This window comes from Trichoderma aggressivum, assembly GCF_033847375.1.
Source record: "Trichoderma aggressivum f. europaeum strain CBS 100526 chromosome Unknown scaffold_024, whole genome shotgun sequence".
NCBI classification, from domain to species: domain Eukaryota; kingdom Fungi; phylum Ascomycota; class Sordariomycetes; order Hypocreales; family Hypocreaceae; genus Trichoderma; species Trichoderma aggressivum.
In genome coordinates this window covers 380950-399317 of record NW_026946390.1, presented here as the reverse complement: position 1 = coordinate 399317, position 18368 = coordinate 380950, and the positions used below count along the sequence as shown (strand labels likewise).

The window sequence follows — 18368 nt, the reverse complement described above, 5'->3', positions numbered from 1 at the left end:
TGTTCGTTCGGATCTTTGATAAGCCTGATCAAGGAGTTGATAATTGAGAGCAGCAGGTAACCGATATGGTTGACTGTATATGTCGTTCGTTTCGTCGCAAATTCTTTGGGGGAAAAAAAGTTGCGGCGCTGGTTTCGCAAAGACAAGCCACAGGCCGTTTCGACCTTGGCGATCAAAAAATTTGTGGATGGGCTATCGCAGCTTATCGATTGGCTAAGCGCCGCCCACAATGCAGAACGTGAGTGGCGCGTCATGCAATTACTTTTGCTTCGCCGCCCTGCTTTTTGTACAACTACCGAGCGTTTAGGGAAATATTGTATTCCCAAGCTTCACCTCGGATCCAAAGGCATCGTTCATACCATCTTTTCTTTTGGCGCACCGCCTCCAGACTGCTGGTCGCCATGAACCTTAAGAATGTCTAAGGGCATCTCATCATGGCTGATTGTCCGCCGTCAGCTAACATGCCGCCCCCAAACCCCTCCAACATGGCGAACTCCACATGCTGCAACGTTGTTGAATCGATCAGCAGCTCTTTCGGCGTTTCACACGCAAATCGCAAAGCCTCAGTATGCAAAGGCAGGGCCAGGATCGACTATGGTGCATCAGGAGCATGGCTGTCGCTCGCCAACATCAATCGGACTGGGCAGTCAGCTGCCTCTCCATGGTAGTCATCGGTGCTTCACTCCTTTGAACATTCTGGAAAGGCATCGAGCATCCCTCAATGCCTCCCAAAATGCTGCGCGGTGGTTACTTCAAAGTGACCAGTATAGCAGCGATAGCGTAAACAGAAGAAAGGATGTTCAGGGTAGCGGCACAGGACAACCGGATGGCCACAAACCAGCCACAGGTCTCGACCAAAGCCCAGGAGCTGCATCCAAGAAAACTCTCGAGCAACCTGGAACCGAGGCAAAAGACCATGAGCAGGAATCTATAGCAGCATCTATGTCTAAATACCTGAATCTACCCATGATGCCTCACCGTCCGACGAAGGAAGAGCTGTTGGCGGCCGCGAATGGATTTTGGGAGAGGTTCAAGGTCAGGTTCAAATGGATTTCCATTCGAAGTATGCGGCCTTGGAACATCGACGAATGGGGTGCCTTTGTTTCTTGGTTTATGCTGGGTCATATCGTCTGGATCCTGGTGGGCACCACAACGTTCTTTTCCATCCTCATCTTCTCGATCAACACTGTCTTTGCTCAGGGTATGTCTATGGCATTGAAGCTATCACCGACAGAGCTAACATATCATCAGAAACGCTCGCGCAGTGGATTGGAGATTACCTGACTCAATCCGCTGGTGTTACGGTTGTCTTCGAATCAGCCATAGTGCCCAAGTGGAAGAATGGCGTCATAGCATTTCGCAATGTGTTTATTTCAAGAAGACCCGGGCAGATAGAATCATCCGTCAGCAAGGGATCATCTGATGCCGCTGCTGTTGCTGCCGCAGGGCGCCAGGTTCAGCATAACGGCACTGTTACCGAAGACGATGGCAACTATACGCAATACGACGTAACGATCGCAAACGTCAATGTCACACTTTCATTCCTCAACTGGTGGAACGGTAGGGGGCTTCTTAAAGACGTGGAAGTAAATGGTGTTAGAGGAATTGTCGATCGCACTTCTGTCCGTTGGCCACTGCAGCAAGTTGATCCCCTTTCATACCGCCACGAACATCAACCGGGCGATTTCGAGATTGAGTCTTTCAAATTGGAAGATCTTCTACTCACCATTCGCCAACCTGATGGTTTCCGCCCCTTCTCAGTGAGCATATACTCCTGCGAACTACCTCGATTGAGAAAACAGTGGCTCTTTTATGATTTCCTATCGGCCAGCCACATGTCCGGGTCATTTGATGGCTCTCTCTTCACGATCCATCCACGACAGGTTCACGGTACGGTCTCAAGCCGATACCAGGGAGTCATGATGGGGCTGGAAGAATCCAAATCGTGGAAAAAGTTCAATCGGCTACGGATCGATGGCTTGAAGATTGACCACCTGAACCGTGGAGTGGAGGGCCCGTTTGGCTGGATATATGAAGGAAACGTTGACATTGTTGCCGATGTCATGTTTCCCGAGGACATGGACGACAGCATTACCAAGGTCGTAACAGATTTCTACGACCAGCTGGAAGGCACAGTCATTGCTAATCGTTATCGCTTTCTGCCTCGAGCCCCTACACCCGAGAAATTCTCGGAGAGTGAGCGCGCAACGAGCGAGAAGAAGGCTCAGAAACAAGCTGGCGAGTCTGAGGAGGATAGACGCCTTGTCATCATGGACTTGCGAATTCACCTCAATGACGTCAAGGCTGCCGTACCTTTATTCACCCCCGATCTATCATATGTCAACCAGGCGCTTGTTCGCCCCATTGTGGCCTATATCAATGCCAAGAAGACGTATATTCCCATCTCCAGCCGCATCATCAAGCCGCTAGGCGACTTTGACGGAAGTTGGACAGTCTTTGATTGCGGGCTCTTGGATGATGCATCCGCCGAGACGTATGAGGCTTTTGCAAAAGATGTCGAAGATCAGCAAAGCCGCGTCAGGCGATTCCGAAAGGTTGGGTTTTGGACCTTGTCGCTGGCCATTCATGCTCTATTCATGGGTATGGCTGGAAATGTGGTCTAAGAGGGGGAAAGACACGGAGAAGAACAAGAAAACGGCTTTTGTCAAAACTGGGGAGAGGCGGTGGATTCCTGTAGAATTGCTGTATATTTACATTGACATGATGGGACGGACGGTACATGACGGGATTTTTATGATGGCGTTGCGTTGTTACACGGGTTATCACTCCAGGCATTTCTGGCGATTGGGGGTTTTTTAATGGATGTTTATGAGAAAATACTTGGCGCTTCAGGAGAGGCTATCTATATCTGATACCCTGACCTCTTGTCTACTGAAGCAGTGCAATACAAAACAAATCCACTCTAAAAAAACAAGGTGCCAGCGTATAGATATAAGAAGAAAAGCCGGCATCTTTTATCCTAGCCATCACTTTTGATGGTATACCCGGAATCTGATAGGACTGTTAGGCTTCGTGCCTTGGACCTAGCGCGCTTTGAAACATAAAAAGGCAAGCTGGTTTCACGTTATGCCATTTTAAACTCCCGCAATTCCCCTTCCTCTAAGAATGTCCATTAAATCGTCCAATTTCAATGTATACGTCGAATAGTCGTCCGCTTGCGCCCACCAAGACGGTGAAAAGGGCCATGCATGGTTGAGGGGGGTTGCAGTCCAGGAAATCAAGAGTTGTCGCGCTTCCATCGATTGACAGGGAGAGTAACACGCTGGGAACACCAATGTAACGCTTATTCTAGCAGTCCTTTTCTTCTTTTTCTTTTTTTGCCGTGTGTTGACTTGGACAAGTCCTTCACATAAAGTCGTCACTACAAGGGAGGAAGAAAAAAAGTTAGCACAATCCCACAAAACAATGAATGATAAGCGGTGTGATGAAATGCTGTTGGTTCTGTGGAGGGATTTATCATGATCCAACTTACTCTCCAAAAGCGTCGTCCTCATAGGTGGCCGTATCAGCTACGTTAGCACGGCTGGTGACAAGAGAGGTCTTTGTCTTAGCAGCCTTGGTCTTCTTCTTGTCGCCCGCCTTCTCCTCCTTCAGCTTCTCGTTGCTTGCGCGGGTAAGAGTGCTGGCAATCTTCTTGATCTGATCACTGTTCAGCTCCTTGACCAGCTCCTTAGAGAGCTCTTCCAGGAAGAGACCATAGTGAGCCTTCTTGGTGTTTGCGGTGATCAGGGGCGTGAGAAGAGCCCGCAACTTCTCAAACTGCAGCTTTGTCTGGGGGTTGAAAATTGGGACGTTGGCGAGGTTGATGAGGTTCGTAGGGTTGCTGGGGTCCGCGACCATGGTGCCAGAAGGATTGGACTTTCGCCCGGCGCTGATGCCGATGCTGCCAAACATGTCCTCGGCATGCTTGAGGTCAGCCTCTTGCTCAGTGCGGCGAAGTCGTTCACGGCGCTCGGCCTCCGTCTCTTCGTCGCTCTCTTCGTCGCTCTCGGCCGCAACACGGGCACGCTCAGCGATATGCTCGGCGATACGCTGGGACTTGGGCTTCTTAGAAGCGGCAGCGGCGGCGGCGGCCTTTTCCTTAGCAGCGGCAGCCTTGGCTGCCTTCTCGCGCTCTACTTCAGAGTCCTCGGCAGCATCCCAAGAGTCAAGCACCTGTATATATTCGATGGTAAGTCAGAGACGGAACCGAAGAGGTCGCTGGCTCAGGGCGTGACGCTGTTTTTGTTGTTGGTACTCACGTCGCCATCATCTTCCTCATCATCAAACTTTCGGCGAGCGCCACCAACAGGCGCGGTTTCGGGGGCAGAGTCGCTGCCTTCGCTCTCTTCTTCGTCTAGTTCCCAGCATTGTCAGCCAAAGATCCCCAGGATAGAGCCACGACACTCGTTTTTTGGCGCGTCGCAAACGACAGGATTTGGCGGCATTTGACCGCAAAGTGTGCAGACTGCGCTTCAGCGACTCACCCCACTTCTTAGGAGCCATGATTGCAGATTGTCAGACAATAAAAGGCTGAGAATATGTAGATGTTCGAATCGTTGTATCGATATGTCGCAATAAGGAATGCGTTTGGCTGCGACCGTGGTCGGGCTGAATCGTGTGATGAATCTAAGATACGTAAACAGGATCGATCATGTACGATTAGGCCGGCCTGGATATTTTTATGGCGGGGTTTGGCGAGGCGAGGGGCAAAAGTTTTTGTCGGCATTAGTGCCTGGCCAAAAAAATTCAGGGCTGCCTAGCCAAACTTTAGTATCTCGTCAAAGGTTTTTCCATGTGGCTGGCACTACCTACTAGGTACCTACCTACTTATGTTTGCTTGAACCTCGCCCAGTACAAACTTGCGGCGTTGATATGGTTTTCCACATCTGATAGATACGTATGGAACGGAATAGATTTACAATCAATTGGAGGTGTGTTTCATCCCGTCGAAGTGGGCAAACAGCATTCTTGATTTTCTGTTAGATGAGGGGCACATTTCGGCATTTGTTCCAAGGCCATGTACAGTACCTACTTATCTCACCAAGGGAGCGTTAAAACCACGAGACCATTGAGTGCAGCCTTAACCTTAGACCCATAAAGTTTGATTACTATACAAGGTAGAGATTTGTACAGCACTTCATGGCATCTGGGCATTCAACAATGTGAGACGCATTCTATTATTGATTTGGGCACTCTCCATATTAGGTAAGACGTCAAGCACCAAAGCTGCCCCTCCAACGTGATAAATTTTGGTGGTTCAATCATATTCGTCACAAGGTACTTGGAAGTTATTATTGGGCCAAGGAACTGAGTATCGTAATTGCCTGGAAACAATATCTCTCTCAAATTTCGGCATATCGTCCATCATATTACTTTGCCCGGCTGTGCAACTGTAGAATGAAAAGAAGGACTGGATTTTTACCTATACATACAAGTAAACTCGCAGCGTGCGGTTGAAATGCGGCAGAACCCCCACCAGGCGACTCACAGGCCTAACATTCCTCTCGTGGTGGGGAAGCGTTTGTGCTTAACTTCCTGCTAGGACCAAAATTGAGTCACAGGTACCGAGCCCCAAAACTTCACACCTCTCATGACGGTTTGTCAGGCTTCTCTCAGTCGGAAGAGTCATCGTATATTAATCCTCGTTTCTCCGTGGATTGCGAGACCTGCTCTTCAGCATCCACTGACCATCTCACCCAGGCCTTTTGCGTCCTTGAGTGAGCCAAAACACCCCACCTCGAATATCCAGCAGACAACCTGCAGGGCTTCTTTGCGCAATACTTCCTTCACTGCTTCTCGCATAAGAGCCATCTCAGCCATGGCTAAACCAGCAGGCATCGACAAGCTCACCAGCTTGGTGAATGGCCTGACTCTCGACTCCGTCACCGAGAAATACCCCCAGGCTCATCCTGAAATCAACCCACTTGACCTCTACAGGGCACACCTTAGCAATGTATTGGCCGGAATCTCTGGCGTAGACACTCAAATCATATATCCCGCCATCAACTGGACAACCGGTCTCGACAAGGGTGACTTTGTACTGGCTGTTCCGGCGTTGAGGATCAAGGGCGAGAAGCCAGATGCTCTCGCTACCAAGTGGGCTGGAGAGGTATGCCGTTTGCCTCATTATTATAATTTCTAAAGTTAACGATAATGTGTACCAGTTCCCAGAGGATGATGCGTTATTTGGCAAGCCTACCACCAGTGGTCCTTTCATGTCATTCTTCCTCAAGGGAGGCCCACTCTCCAACTCATTGATCCCATTGATTCGGAACCTTGGCGAGGAATATGGTATGCTAATTCTTATACTACATGAACTGTTGTACACATACTTACCCCTGCATCGCTAGGTCGTAACCGATTTAATGGCTTGAGGGACCCCAAGGACCCAAGCCAGGGCAAAAAGCGCATTGTAAGTTCATAGGAACCCAAGATCCTGAGGATTGGCTGCTAATTGTACATCAGATCGTTGAGTTCAGCTCTCCCAATGTTGCCAAGCCTTTCCATGCCGGCCATCTTCGATCAACCATTATCGGAAGCTTCTTGGCCAACCTCTATGAAGGTAGCGGCTGGGAAGTGGTACGAATGAACTGTGAGTAATTGCATCACATAGTGGAGACAAATCATCAACCCAAATCGTGCTAATATTTTTTACAGACCTGGGAGACTGGGGTAAGCAGTACGGACTGCTGGCTCTCGCTTACGAGAAATACGGCAACGAGGAGGCGCTTCAGAAAGACCCCATTAACCACCTGTTCAACCTCTATGTGCAAATAAATGCCGAAATGACTGCCGAGAAGGAGTCTATCGAGGCCCAGAAGAAGGAGGGCAAAGATGTCACCGAACTTGAAGCCAAGAGCCTTGATGAGCAAGCTCGTCGGTACTTTAAGCGCATGGTAAGTCGTTGGCACATGCTAATAATAAGTCCTGGTGGCTAATATTCCTCTCTTAGACTGATAGGGAAGAGGACGTGCTCCAGCAGTGGCAGATCTTCCGAGATCTGAGTATTGCTCGATACAAGGGTAAGACGATATCGCCTCCTTGGTTCTGGATTTGTTGAACTCACACTGGGTATAGAGACGTACGCCCGACTTAACATTGCCTTTGACAAGTATAGCGGTAAGATTCCATTCACATAACGAAAGGGGGAAGAGATCTAACTTGTGTGTAGGTGAGAGTCAGGTTTCCGAGGAGGCCATGGCAAAGATTGCCGTAGAGATGGAAGAGAAGGGCATTTCCCGAGTAGACAACGGCGCAACGCTCGTTGACTTCACCAAACTGCTTCCTGGTAAAGAAGGAAAGCGGCTTGGTGTTACCGTCATTCGGTAAGTTCTAGCGATGACTTCTCGTATCTAATGGCATGGTGGTCTAATGCTCTGAAATATAGAAAGAAGGACGGCACCGCCTTGTATCTCACCCGTGACATCTGCGAGTTGCTCGGCCGAGTAAGCCAACCCCATCCCTAGGCTTTTACCAGGATGCCGTCCACTGACAACCGTACAGTATGAAACCTACAAATTTGACCACATGATTTACGTCGTGGCAAGTGCGCAGGATCTCCATCTCAAACAGCTTTTCGAGATTGTTCAGCAGCTTGGCTACAAGGACATTGCGAAGCGCTGCCAGCACATCAACTTCGGCCTGGTTCTGGGTATGAGCACCAGGAAAGGTACCGTCAAGTTGTGAGTAATCCCCGGACATAGCCCATACGCTCCTAAGCATGATCCTAGTCGGAAGTGAGGAGTTGGCTGATACAAGTGCAATAGCTTGGACGATATCCTGAGGGACTGCGCAGACCACATGCACGAGACCATGAAGAAGAACCAGGACAAATATGCTCAGGTCGAGAACCCAGTAGCTACGGCTGATATCCTCGGTATTAGCAGTGTCATGGTTCAGGATATGAGTGGAAAGAGGTTAGTAGCCGTCCTTTGCCGCGGGTGCCTTGTCTTAACCATGCTCATCGGAACTATAGGATCAACAACTACACATTCAACATGGAGGCCATGACCTCGTTTGAGGGCGACACGGGCCCCTACCTGCAGTATGCCCACTCTCGACTTTGCTCCATCAAGCGTCGTGCGAACTTGACCGAGGAAGATCTGTTGAGCGCGGACCTTTCATTGCTCACTGAGCAGCACGCTACCAATGTTGTTCGAATGCTTTCGCAGTGGCCCGATACCGTTCAGAACACGCTCAAGACTCTGGAGCCCACCACCGTGCTCACTTACCTGTTCAAGATGTCTCACGCCGTGAGCAGCAGCTACGACCACCTGCAGGTGGTTGGCAGCGAGAAGGAACTGATGAAGGCCCGAATGGCGCTGTACGATGCCGCACGAATTGTTCTATCAAACGGAATGAAGCTGCTTGGCTTGACACCGCTGGAGAGGTACGTTTACGGAAGCCTGATTGCTCTGGTGTTGATTTTCGGATCCGCCTTATAACCTGTTTATACTAACTAATGTTGCTTGTTTAGGATGTAAAAATGGGCACTAGGATGCCGTGCCGCGTTGGGCCGCAAGGTTGCCGCAAAGGAAATAAAAAAAACAAGGTCCCAGTTTATCTAAGTAGAAACACGACCATCTGGCACAGAAAGAAAGATTCGGTAAAAACCGCAAGGTCTCTGACTCAGTTGCCACTCCATCAGATTGAGCTTGAACCAAACATGCTCTCGGTGAAAATTTGCACGATGGCAATGATGCAAAACTGGCATTCCCGTGTCTAGTTAGAGATTGCAGAATTCAGGCGTAAGCCCTACGATTGACTGCAGGCGTAAAATACTACTGTATTAGTAGTTTCTCTTAATAAGTGGCCTGACTTTTCCAACTCGATGGGTACCTAGACTAAGAACGTTAAGAAGTACGCCAAACAAGCTTATCGTCGATAGCTCCCTGCCGCACATCTCCTCGGACTCATCAGGAACTTGCAAGTCTTGGCGTTTCCGAAGATGGAAGCAAACTTTGCCGCTCAATGATTTGAGGTTTTGACAGCAGCCGCAACTATCCGCAAGCGAAGTACATGTACAGAATTAGCCCCAACCAACGACCTTGCATGTGCTCCATAGAGCGACTTCGTTGTGCATTACAGAAAGATCAACTTCGTACATACGGACCGATAACTTCCTCAGACAAAGATGCATTGAATTGACACAGGCCAATGGAGCAAAGTCAATTGCTAAGAGTCTACAGTACAGTAGCGCCGACAAGCGCCGACTGCCGCACGGCGTCATCAGGGGAGTGGAGCTCGTTGCCCTGCTAGTTAGGAGAAGCAGAATTCTGGATCCCGGAGAATTGGTAACACGATTGGAACATGAATATTTGGCCTTGTCAAATACTATGACGCAACAGCTCAACTGGAGCGGCGAGGCGAGCAGATTATGATTTCACAAGGAAATGAAGGCAGCGAAATGAAATCGAAAAAGGACCGGAAAGCGCTTCAGGAGAAAGAGTCATAGGGGAGGTTTTTTACGGTCCGAAAGGTCCCGACTAGCCTAAGCCTGAGCCTGAGCCTTGCCTCCTCTGCGGCTCGGACTTCGTCACTCTTGAGGATGCCGAGCCAAGGTGAAGGCACGAAACGGTATTTTGCATGGCAGATGACCAGGAACGGAGAAAAAGAGACACGGCCCCTTCCACTGGATTGGATGCCTTGCTGCATGCCCGGTTCTCATCACGGCGAGCCCGCTTACCCGGGTGCGGATTAGCATGGCGGCGGATGTGAAGAGTGTGTGGACTCGCGGATAACCGATGAAGCTGCCAATGCGCGTTCCGACCTGTAATATTTCTCTGTTTTTGGCTTTTGCCGTCTTAGCTGCAAAAAGGGGGCTCGTATAAAACGTTCAAGTGTCCCGGAGCCAAAGGGGGGGTGCTTGGTTATAGTATACATGTATATATATCACCACCACCATCAAGTCGTGTTGCCTATGACTTATCATCATTGAAGCCCACGTTGCAACAATACCTACCGACGATAGCTTTACATAAGCTTCTGCAATGACTTACACCAAGACAAACGCCCCCATACAAGCAGCCAGGCTTGCCAAAATCGTCGTCAACAGCCATGCAAGCTGCAGACTCGCCGCGCACCCGGCGCTGACCCGGAGGCTAGGCTGTACCGGCCGGACCGTACCCTCATCTCACCACCTCTACGGCCAGACCACGCGAGCATTCTCGACGACACCCGTCTCTCAGCTGAGAGACTTCTTCCCCGCCAAGGACACCCCCCACATCAAGACAACTCCGGCGGCGTGGCCTCACCCGGGCTTCTCAATGGAGGAGCTCCATCAGGTGACGCCTTCGCACCGCCCGCCTCGGGGATTCGGTGATTGGGCGGCGTGGAAGATTGTGCGGTTCGCGAGATACTGGATGGACAAGGCCACGGGTATGGATAGGGAACAGCAGGTTGATAAGAAGAATCCGACAACTGCCATCAAGGCAGAGAAGCCGCTGACGGAGGCTCAATGGGTATGATTTCTACTGACCCTTATGCTATGGACCTGATGGTCTCTTTGTCTGGATATAAAGAATGCATGGCTGACTTGTCTTGCTGTGCGAATAGCTTATTCGATTCGTGTTCCTCGAGAGTATCGCAGGTGTTCCAGGAATGGTTGGCGGCATGCTTCGCCATCTCAGCAGCCTTCGAGGCATGAAGAGAGACAATGGTTGGATCGAGACGCTCTTGGAAGAGAGCTACAACGAGCGGATGCATCTTTTGACCTTCATGACCATGTGCGAGCCCGGCTTGTTCATGAAGCTCATGATTATCGGTGCCCAGGGCGTCTTCTTCAACAGTCTCTTTGTGGCATATCTTCTTCACCCCAAGATTGTTCATCGATTCGTCGGCTACCTGGAGGAGGAGGCGGTACACACGTATACTCGAGCGATTGCCGAAATCGAAGACGGCCATTTACCAAAGTGGAATGATCCCAAGTTTCGGATTCCTGATATTGCCGTGCAGGTTAGTATACTGAACAAGAGAGAGAGAGAGAGAGAAGTTGGAGAACAACCCAACTGACAGATGGAAAACCTAGTACTGGAACATGCCCGAGGGCAACCGAACCATGAAAGACTTGATCCTGTATATTCGAGCCGACGAGGCCAGCCACAGGGGAGTCAACCACACCTTGGGCAACCTCAACCAGAAGGAGGACCCAAATCCCTTTGTCAGCAAATTCAAAGACAGGGAGGTTCCCAAGCCTGCCCTCAAGCCCGAAGGCTATGAGCGTTCCGAGGTGATTTAATTAGAAAGAGAGGCATACGTTATTAGACGTCCAACTATGCTTTTGGTCGAAGCTAGAAAGAACAGCATACGCATACATGGAAATGGCGTGTTTGAATTTTGTCTTGTCTACAACAGAGAGGCAACCCGGAAGACTTGGAGGAAAAAGGTACATAGTTTCACGGCGTTTTTTGGATTTGGCACAACTGTCTGGGCAAATTTTCTCTCTCGACTCTTCTTACGAAACTATACCATACACGGAGAATTGATAATAAAAAAAAGGGGGCAAGGTATTATTTCCGCCTAATTCAATAGACGAGAGTGGCTGTGGTGTCCCGTCAACATGATCTGGTGACTTTTGCCTCGACTATTGGACTTTGCATGTTTTTTTTGCAACCGAGCAATAATGGCTTAGACACGCAACACTTTCGGGACTAAACGTCCGTAACCCATGCCCCCCCGATACGATACGAGAGGCCTCGGGGAGGCGCTACTTATCGGGTAGTATCAAGTACCTTTTCCGGTGTTGGAAGCGCCCATTCTCGATTGGACCGTTGAAACCAAGGCACCAAAAGCGACGGGAAGTCGGGTTTATTGGCGCCCGCAAAGGTACCAACCAGTCCGGGCCTCCCCTGCCCCTTGATTCGGCCGATTCCCGAATTGATCGAATGGGCGGCAAGAAAGAAGAGAGAGAGAGAGAGAGAGAGGGAAAAGAGGATGCCAAAGAACCAGGGAACACAAGGTGAAGACGGAGAGGAATAGCGCGTGTGTGATGAAGAGTTGCGAAAAAAGCCTTGCGGAGAGCCTTGCAGTTGATCCGAATAAAGGGTCCCCGGCGCGGGCCAATGAGAGACGGGGATCTAGATTTGCAGCAAGGGCTGGTAGCCGATTGGCTGTCGGCAGCCGAGAAACTGGAGCGTTTTATTTACATTGGTTTTTTTGTGGGTTCTAACTGGCCAAGGTACCACTAACATGCTGAGATGTAAATGAACATTGTTGAGTGTTAAGAGCAACGACGATTGTATCAAAAGGTAAACATGGCAAAAGTTAAGCTTGAAGTAAAGGCAGATTCAAATTCACCGAAAACGAATAACAATGCAATCCCATTACTCGTACTTGTTTCATCCCTCAAATCGGGAACCAGAAACACACCGGCGCATCGCACATACCAGGCCAGGCACCACAGCATCAACCTTCTTCATGCAGCCCGGTCCAATACGTCACTTGTTGTGGCTGTGGACAAGCAAGGATGAACAAATCAGGGCGGTACAACCCACCTTTTGTTTGAGAAAGGATTCCTGTAAGTATTAATCAGTTTTTTTTTTTTTTTTTGCATCTGCTCCATTTTATTTTTCTCGTGTTTGGCCTGTCAAACGTGAAACCTGCTGCGGCTTTGCTCCTGATTTACGCTTCAGGGAACGCTTCGTCCATGTTCCATGTTTCTTCGTTTCAAAACAGTTCTGGCTGCTATTTTCGGATAGTCGTGGTATAATTGCATTTCTCTTTTCCCTCTTGGTTGCACTTTTTTCTTCTTTTGACCTTTTCACAGCCTCCTCCGTCTTTCATCTCCTTGGATGTTTCGAAACAATAAAAACACTTTTGCCGTCAAATTAAAGCGCTTTAGGATATACGCTCCGCGAGATTTTAACTTCGTATAGACGCTATATTTAGCTCTTGAGAGCGTTGCCTGACTAGACTCGCATGTTGTTGGCGCAGATCATGGGGGGCGTGTGTGTGTGAAGTGTTGTCGTCAGCTTTTTTATTCTCCCTTTCCCTTTCCCTTTCCCTTTCGATGTTCTGCAGGAGTGAGCTAATAAGGTTATTTGCCGTTTTCGTGCCCATGACAATGACCGAATATCCTACCTGGGCGCAAGGGTTCGCAAAAGCTTAGCATGGTGATAGCGTGCCAGCAAACTCGTCATCACCGCCAGCCATGTGGGGGAGACGACGCATCACCGCCAATCTCCACGGACGGAGCGGCCAAAAAAAAAAAAAGAGGCAAAGTTTCAGGATTTGGTCATTTCTAGTTCCTTCATTAAGCTGTTCAGCTGCTGAATGGTGGCTGTAAAGGCGACAACCTAGGAAAACAGCCGATTTTGGGAGGGCTTTTGTCTAGGTTAGTTGGCAGGGGAATGCCGTCAACAGAAGGTCTGTTGTCTTTTTGGGACAATGCTCATGACATGATTGTGGATTGATGGCGGTAACTTGTCCGAAAATGGACTTCTGTAGCCCTTTTGTCTACGGGGTTACAGCGTAATCTGCGACCAAGTGGCTCTATAGCTTGGGTAGTTGTGAATCGCATCTTTCTTGTTCACAACCCAGATGATTACTTAGTACAGCTATGGGGTAAGTTGTGCAAGTTGCGATAAATGCTCCAGACAAGGTACCCATCGTCACTTGTATCCAGAGCAGGGTGCCTTTTAAAGTACCTAGTATGTAAGCAGCTACCACATTTCCACGTATTTGTCACCGACATGTGCCGTCGCAACATTGAAAGTGATGCCGAATTTGTCAAGTTTGGGAGATATTCTAGACCTTTGGAATACCAACCGTCATGCACTACCGCTCCTCCGGCAAACTAGTACCCAATAGGTTCCTTTTCTCATTTCCCCCCCTGCCACTGTGGAGGGGCGCCAATGGCAGAGACCTATGCGAACTGTGTGCGGGGTCGTTTGCTAGAGTTTGATTCAATGTACATACAACTAAAAGACCATGGAGAGATTGCTTGTACACGAGTCGTTGGCATCAAAGGGAAAAAGATGGAGGCCGCTGGCGTCAGTGCTAAGACGGCGGTAGCCTGGCAAGCCTTGGCTCCAGTTGCCGGATGTCGCTGGCGGAGTTGGATCTGGAGCGTATAGCAGCGTTTAACTTGGTAGTAGAGCGAGCATTCCACGGCGGGCGCCATCGAATGCCTAACATTGATGGAACTAGACGAGCTGAAGTGAGCAAAGTAGATGCAGAGTACATGCTTCAATGCGTTAATTGATACTGTATATCATGTACCTGCCTGAGTCATCCCCCCCCGTCGCACTGCTAAAAAAGCCATCCATTCAATTCTCTCTCTCTCTCTCTCTCTCTCTCTCTTTGTCTGTGTGTGTGTCCCTCATCTGATTTTCACGTGGGTATGACAGGCTGCTAAAAGGCACATTTCTCTCATTGCTAGCCCGTTCGCCTAAGCCGTGCTAACCACCGGCTGAAGCAGAGGGCCTGATCCATATCTCACGCTGCTTGCTGGGGACCATCCCACTTCCACTTCCTGCGATACCTCTCCGACCTTAGCTTTCTGCCTCCTACATCACCCGCCTCCAGTTCTCAGTTGGACCAACCCCCAAGCCCGCCGAGCTACCAGCAGCGTCGTCGTCAGCAGCGCCGTCAGACGCCGTCACTGCACTCTCTCATTCTCCTTCTGTTCCTCTTCCTGTTCCTCTTGCGGCCACAAGGTTGCCGCTCCAGTTTGCACAGCCTCGCGGGTCCGCGTTTCTCTGCTCGATGATTTGGCGCCCAACCCGAACGAACCCCGACAAAGCAAAGTGCCAGAAAGGACCCCCCTCCCTCGTCTTGACGCTGCCAGTGCCGTGCCGATTCCCAAACTCTGCCAGCATCTAGCATTTCTGGCAAATCGCATCCAAGCCAGCATAGCATCGCCTCGCCTCGCCTCGCCTCGTCTCCTCCCCTCCCCCCTCCCAGGTCCAGGTCCAGCCCTATTTGATAGCCATACCCACGTCAAATCCACCCCGTACCTGGACGCCCGCACCCGCTCGGAGAACGAGTTGCAGCTGGCCTCAGGACCGCCCGTCTGAAACACTCTTCAGACTGTGATTCGCACCGCCGTACGCGTCCTGCCGCTGTGATAGGACCGCACCCCCCCAGCTCCTTGCATCTCTGCCGCCCAGTGCACAGCCTCCCCGCTGCAGCACGGAAGGCTGACTGTGGAATCTGCCTCGCACGACGTACAGACCAGCACTCGGCAGCCATCATGAGCAGCGAACCCCAGCGTGCAAGGTCACCGTCGGCCGGTGGCTTTCAGCCTGATATAAACCAATCTCACTCGCCGGCACGGAGCCCGTTCGCACCCACAAGCGAGCAGCCATCCGTTGGTCTTGGTCTTGGGATCGGCGTCGACCTGGATCCATCGCAACAGCAACAACAGCGACAACCACCTCAGCAGCAGCAGCAGCAGCAACAACGACATCACCACCACCACCAGCAGCAACACCGAGCATTTACAGCATCTCTGCATCCCAACTTCGACTCATTCAACGCAAACGGCTTCCTCGGTGCACAAGCCAACGCTGCCGACCCGAATACCGGCTTCGACCCCAGCGCCAGCTTCGGACAGCAGCCGGCCACCGGCCCCGACTCCACCCTGTCTCTGAACGCCCAGGCGCAACAAAACTACCTCTCGCCAAACCTGCACGACGGTGATTTCTCTCTCTTTCCATCCGCCGCTGAGCAAGGCGATCAGTACAACGCCCCCCTCTTTGAGCAGCCGCCCCTGGGCGACCTCAATGCCATGACCTCTCCGCACTCGCACCAGTCTCCGACCCCTCCACGGCTCTACCCGTCCGAAAGCCTCCAGTCGCCCCCCTTCAACCAGCATCAGTTCTCGTCGCCGCCGTCAACCCATTCGAGGAATGCTTCTTTAGGGCCTGAGGCCGCGCTTCTTCCCAATCAGCTCGGCGACTGGACCCAGCCGCAGTTCCAAGGCCATAGGAGGACTCCCTCGGAATACTCTGACGTCTCCTCCGTGGCTCCTTCTCCTCATCTTATTAGTTCCGATACGTTTGACGCCGACCCGTCGGGCCACTCGCCCCTGCAGAGACCTTCGGACAGCCTCTATCAGGAAGTGCTCGGTATTGGGTCCTTCAGCTTGGCTGACCCCAGCAGTCCTGGTTATCACGGCCGAAGCCCCTCGCACAGCCCAGCCATCAGCCCTCGCATCATGCCACAGCAGATGCCGGATACCATGCAGCCTTCTTTCAACCTGATCCCGCCAAACTCCGGGTTCGAGAACGTTTCTGGATACCCAGACCTGCAACCGAGCCATGAGACTTTCCCGCCACTGCAGGGCGGCATGGGCGCCGATATGCACCAAATGGCACCGCCGGCCATCAACATTGACTTTGCGCCGACGACGAATTCAAGACAAGGCAGTTTCGAGCCACCCAAGTCGCAGATGGATCAGGATTCACTGACACCCCCAGAAAGAGGCAAGTCGTTCATCTTTGCAAAATAGCATATATCATATGCGCGAACTATAGCTAACATGATCCCACAGGTCGACCCAAGTCTCGCCCGAGGGCAGTTACGGATCCTTTCCATCCCGGTAGTGGAATCCTGCCCCCTGGCAATTTGAGACCCTCCCTCGGAGTTGATCTTGGAGCCCGCTCCGACACTTCATCTCGATCCTTGTCCCCTCTGGACCGGCAATCGGTCGGCTCGTCGGCCTCACGAAGGCGGCAGTCGACTTCCTCAGTGCCCAATAACGTGATCGCTTTGCGCCTGGCAGATCCCGAATACCAGAATAGCCAGGATGCCGGGACAAGCAAGCGCATGCAGAAACACCCGGCAACTTTCCAGTGTACCCTATGTCCCAAACGCTTCACTCGAGCGTATAATCTGCGGTCTCACCTGCGCACGCATACCGATGAGCGACCATTCGTTTGTACTGTCTGCGGCAAGGCATTTGCTCGACAGCATGACAGAAAGCGACACGAAAGTCTGCATTCCGGAGAGAAGAAGTTTGTTTGCAAGGGTGATCTGAAAACCGGTGGCCAGTGGGGCTGCGGTCGACGATTTGCGCGAGCTGATGCCTTGGGAAGGCATTTCCGTTCTGAAGCAGGAAGAATATGCATCAAACCTCTTCTGGACGAGGAAATGATAGAAAGGCAACGCCAGTGGCAGGAGCAGCGGATGCAGCAGAACATGGCACAGAACATGGCCAACCCGCAGGTTATGGGCATGGATGCCGGCCCTGCTTATCCCATGGATTCCAGCGGAAACTATGGCCTCCCACAAGCTCTCTTGGCTCAGTATCCCGCCTTGGCGCAGATGAACTGGTCGGCTACCGACATGGGAGGTGGGCTGGACGACGAGCTCAGTGGTAGATCTTCGTTCGATGCCAGCGACTACGATGACGGCGACGATGGTGGATACATGAGTAGTTCTGGAGCCAGATACCCGGAAGAAGGCATGGGCCAAAATTACGCCGACATGAGTTATACTGAGTATGGGCGCTGATGGACGAGCATTTTTTTGAGTACATTCTTCTTCTTCTGTTTTATGTTTTCCCCCTCCCCATTTTCACTCCCATTCCCCCCCATCTGTGTTCTTCCCCCCTTTTTACGGTTTCTTTCCACGACGGTGGGTGTTTAATTATCGGACTGCCCCCGAACCCCAATCGGGGAGGCGAGCTTGGTTATATAGCGTGGAACGGGTGGCATTTGAAATTCTGATCTGTGTGTTTTTCTCTTCTTCTTTTCAGTTTGGAAAACAAAATCTGAGATGGCTTGGGTTATTAGATGGCACGTCGCATAGATACCACCCCTTGAAGCTTATTGTCACTCCGACTTTCCGCGACATCATCTGTTGATGCTGTTGATGGGACTTGTGTCCTACCGAATAAAGCCTTGTTCATTTGTATCTGATGGTGTGTAGCTGGTTGAGTGATGAATTGCTGTGATTGAATTAGTAGTTTCTTTCCATTCTTTCCTTCTTTTGCAAATGATTATTAATACCACCGTTCAGGCTACGTCTGGAGAGCGGTGCAAAATCATTTGCTACGGTTGTAAGTGAAGCCAGTACCAGTGTAACGCGATAACGATTCGAAACAGCACCCAAACGTTGTTACCTACTGGATTTTGAGAACAAACATCAAGTACGATTCTTATTACATCTTAACTAGATACTATACCTAAGGCGTCATACATACTAGGTATACAGGTCTTGCACCTTCTATAGAGGCCCAGGAGGGAAGACTTGATCCTATATCCATTGCATCAGTCTCCACTCGTTCTCTTACTTGATAAACCATGAGCAAATCTCACTGAGTAAGAGGTTAGTCATATAATCAGATTTATTGGACATGCTGCTCAAATACTATAACGGCACTTTGAAAGAGCATACCTGCGCCGAGAGCCGCTGGTACCGGC

At 50.7% G+C, this 18368-nt stretch overlaps 5 protein-coding genes across 5 annotated transcripts; 4 read left to right on the top strand and 1 right to left on the bottom strand.

Moving 5' to 3' along the window:
• Positions 1-414: 414 nt before the first annotated feature.
• Positions 415-2624, top strand: Triagg1_6280 (uncharacterized protein; the record flags this gene model as incomplete). Its single annotated transcript, XM_062900887.1, has 2 exons — positions 415-1201; positions 1252-2624. The coding sequence occupies 2 exons, from the start codon at positions 415-417 to the stop codon at positions 2622-2624; spliced, it is 2160 nt and encodes a 719-aa protein (XP_062754826.1).
• Positions 2625-3489: 865 nt separating this feature from the next.
• Positions 3490-4506, bottom strand: Triagg1_6279 (uncharacterized protein; the record flags this gene model as incomplete). Its single annotated transcript, XM_062900886.1, has 3 exons — positions 3490-4176; positions 4263-4357; positions 4488-4506. 3 exons carry the CDS (start codon positions 4504-4506, stop codon positions 3490-3492), a joined length of 801 nt encoding a protein of 266 aa, XP_062754825.1.
• Positions 4507-5821: 1315 nt separating this feature from the next.
• On the top strand, positions 5822-8486 carry Triagg1_6278 (uncharacterized protein; the record flags this gene model as incomplete). Its single annotated transcript, XM_062900885.1, has 13 exons — positions 5822-6112; positions 6168-6294; positions 6354-6415; positions 6469-6595; positions 6661-6899; positions 6956-7025; positions 7081-7122; positions 7175-7328; positions 7391-7448; positions 7507-7685; positions 7770-7919; positions 7979-8392; positions 8480-8486. The coding sequence occupies 13 exons, from the start codon at positions 5822-5824 to the stop codon at positions 8484-8486; spliced, it is 1920 nt and encodes a 639-aa protein (XP_062754824.1).
• Positions 8487-9992: 1506 nt separating this feature from the next.
• Positions 9993-11239, top strand: Triagg1_6277 (uncharacterized protein; the record flags this gene model as incomplete). Its single annotated transcript, XM_062900883.1, has 3 exons — positions 9993-10463; positions 10558-10956; positions 11030-11239. 3 exons carry the CDS (start codon positions 9993-9995, stop codon positions 11237-11239), a joined length of 1080 nt encoding a protein of 359 aa, XP_062754823.1.
• A 3954-nt stretch (positions 11240-15193) lies between these two features.
• Positions 15194-17457, top strand: Triagg1_6276 (transcriptional regulator family: C2H2 zinc finger; the record flags this gene model as incomplete). Its single annotated transcript, XM_062900882.1, has 2 exons — positions 15194-16370; positions 16496-17457. 2 exons carry the CDS (start codon positions 15194-15196, stop codon positions 17455-17457), a joined length of 2139 nt encoding a protein of 712 aa, XP_062754822.1.
• Positions 17458-18368: the final 911 nt, after the last annotated feature.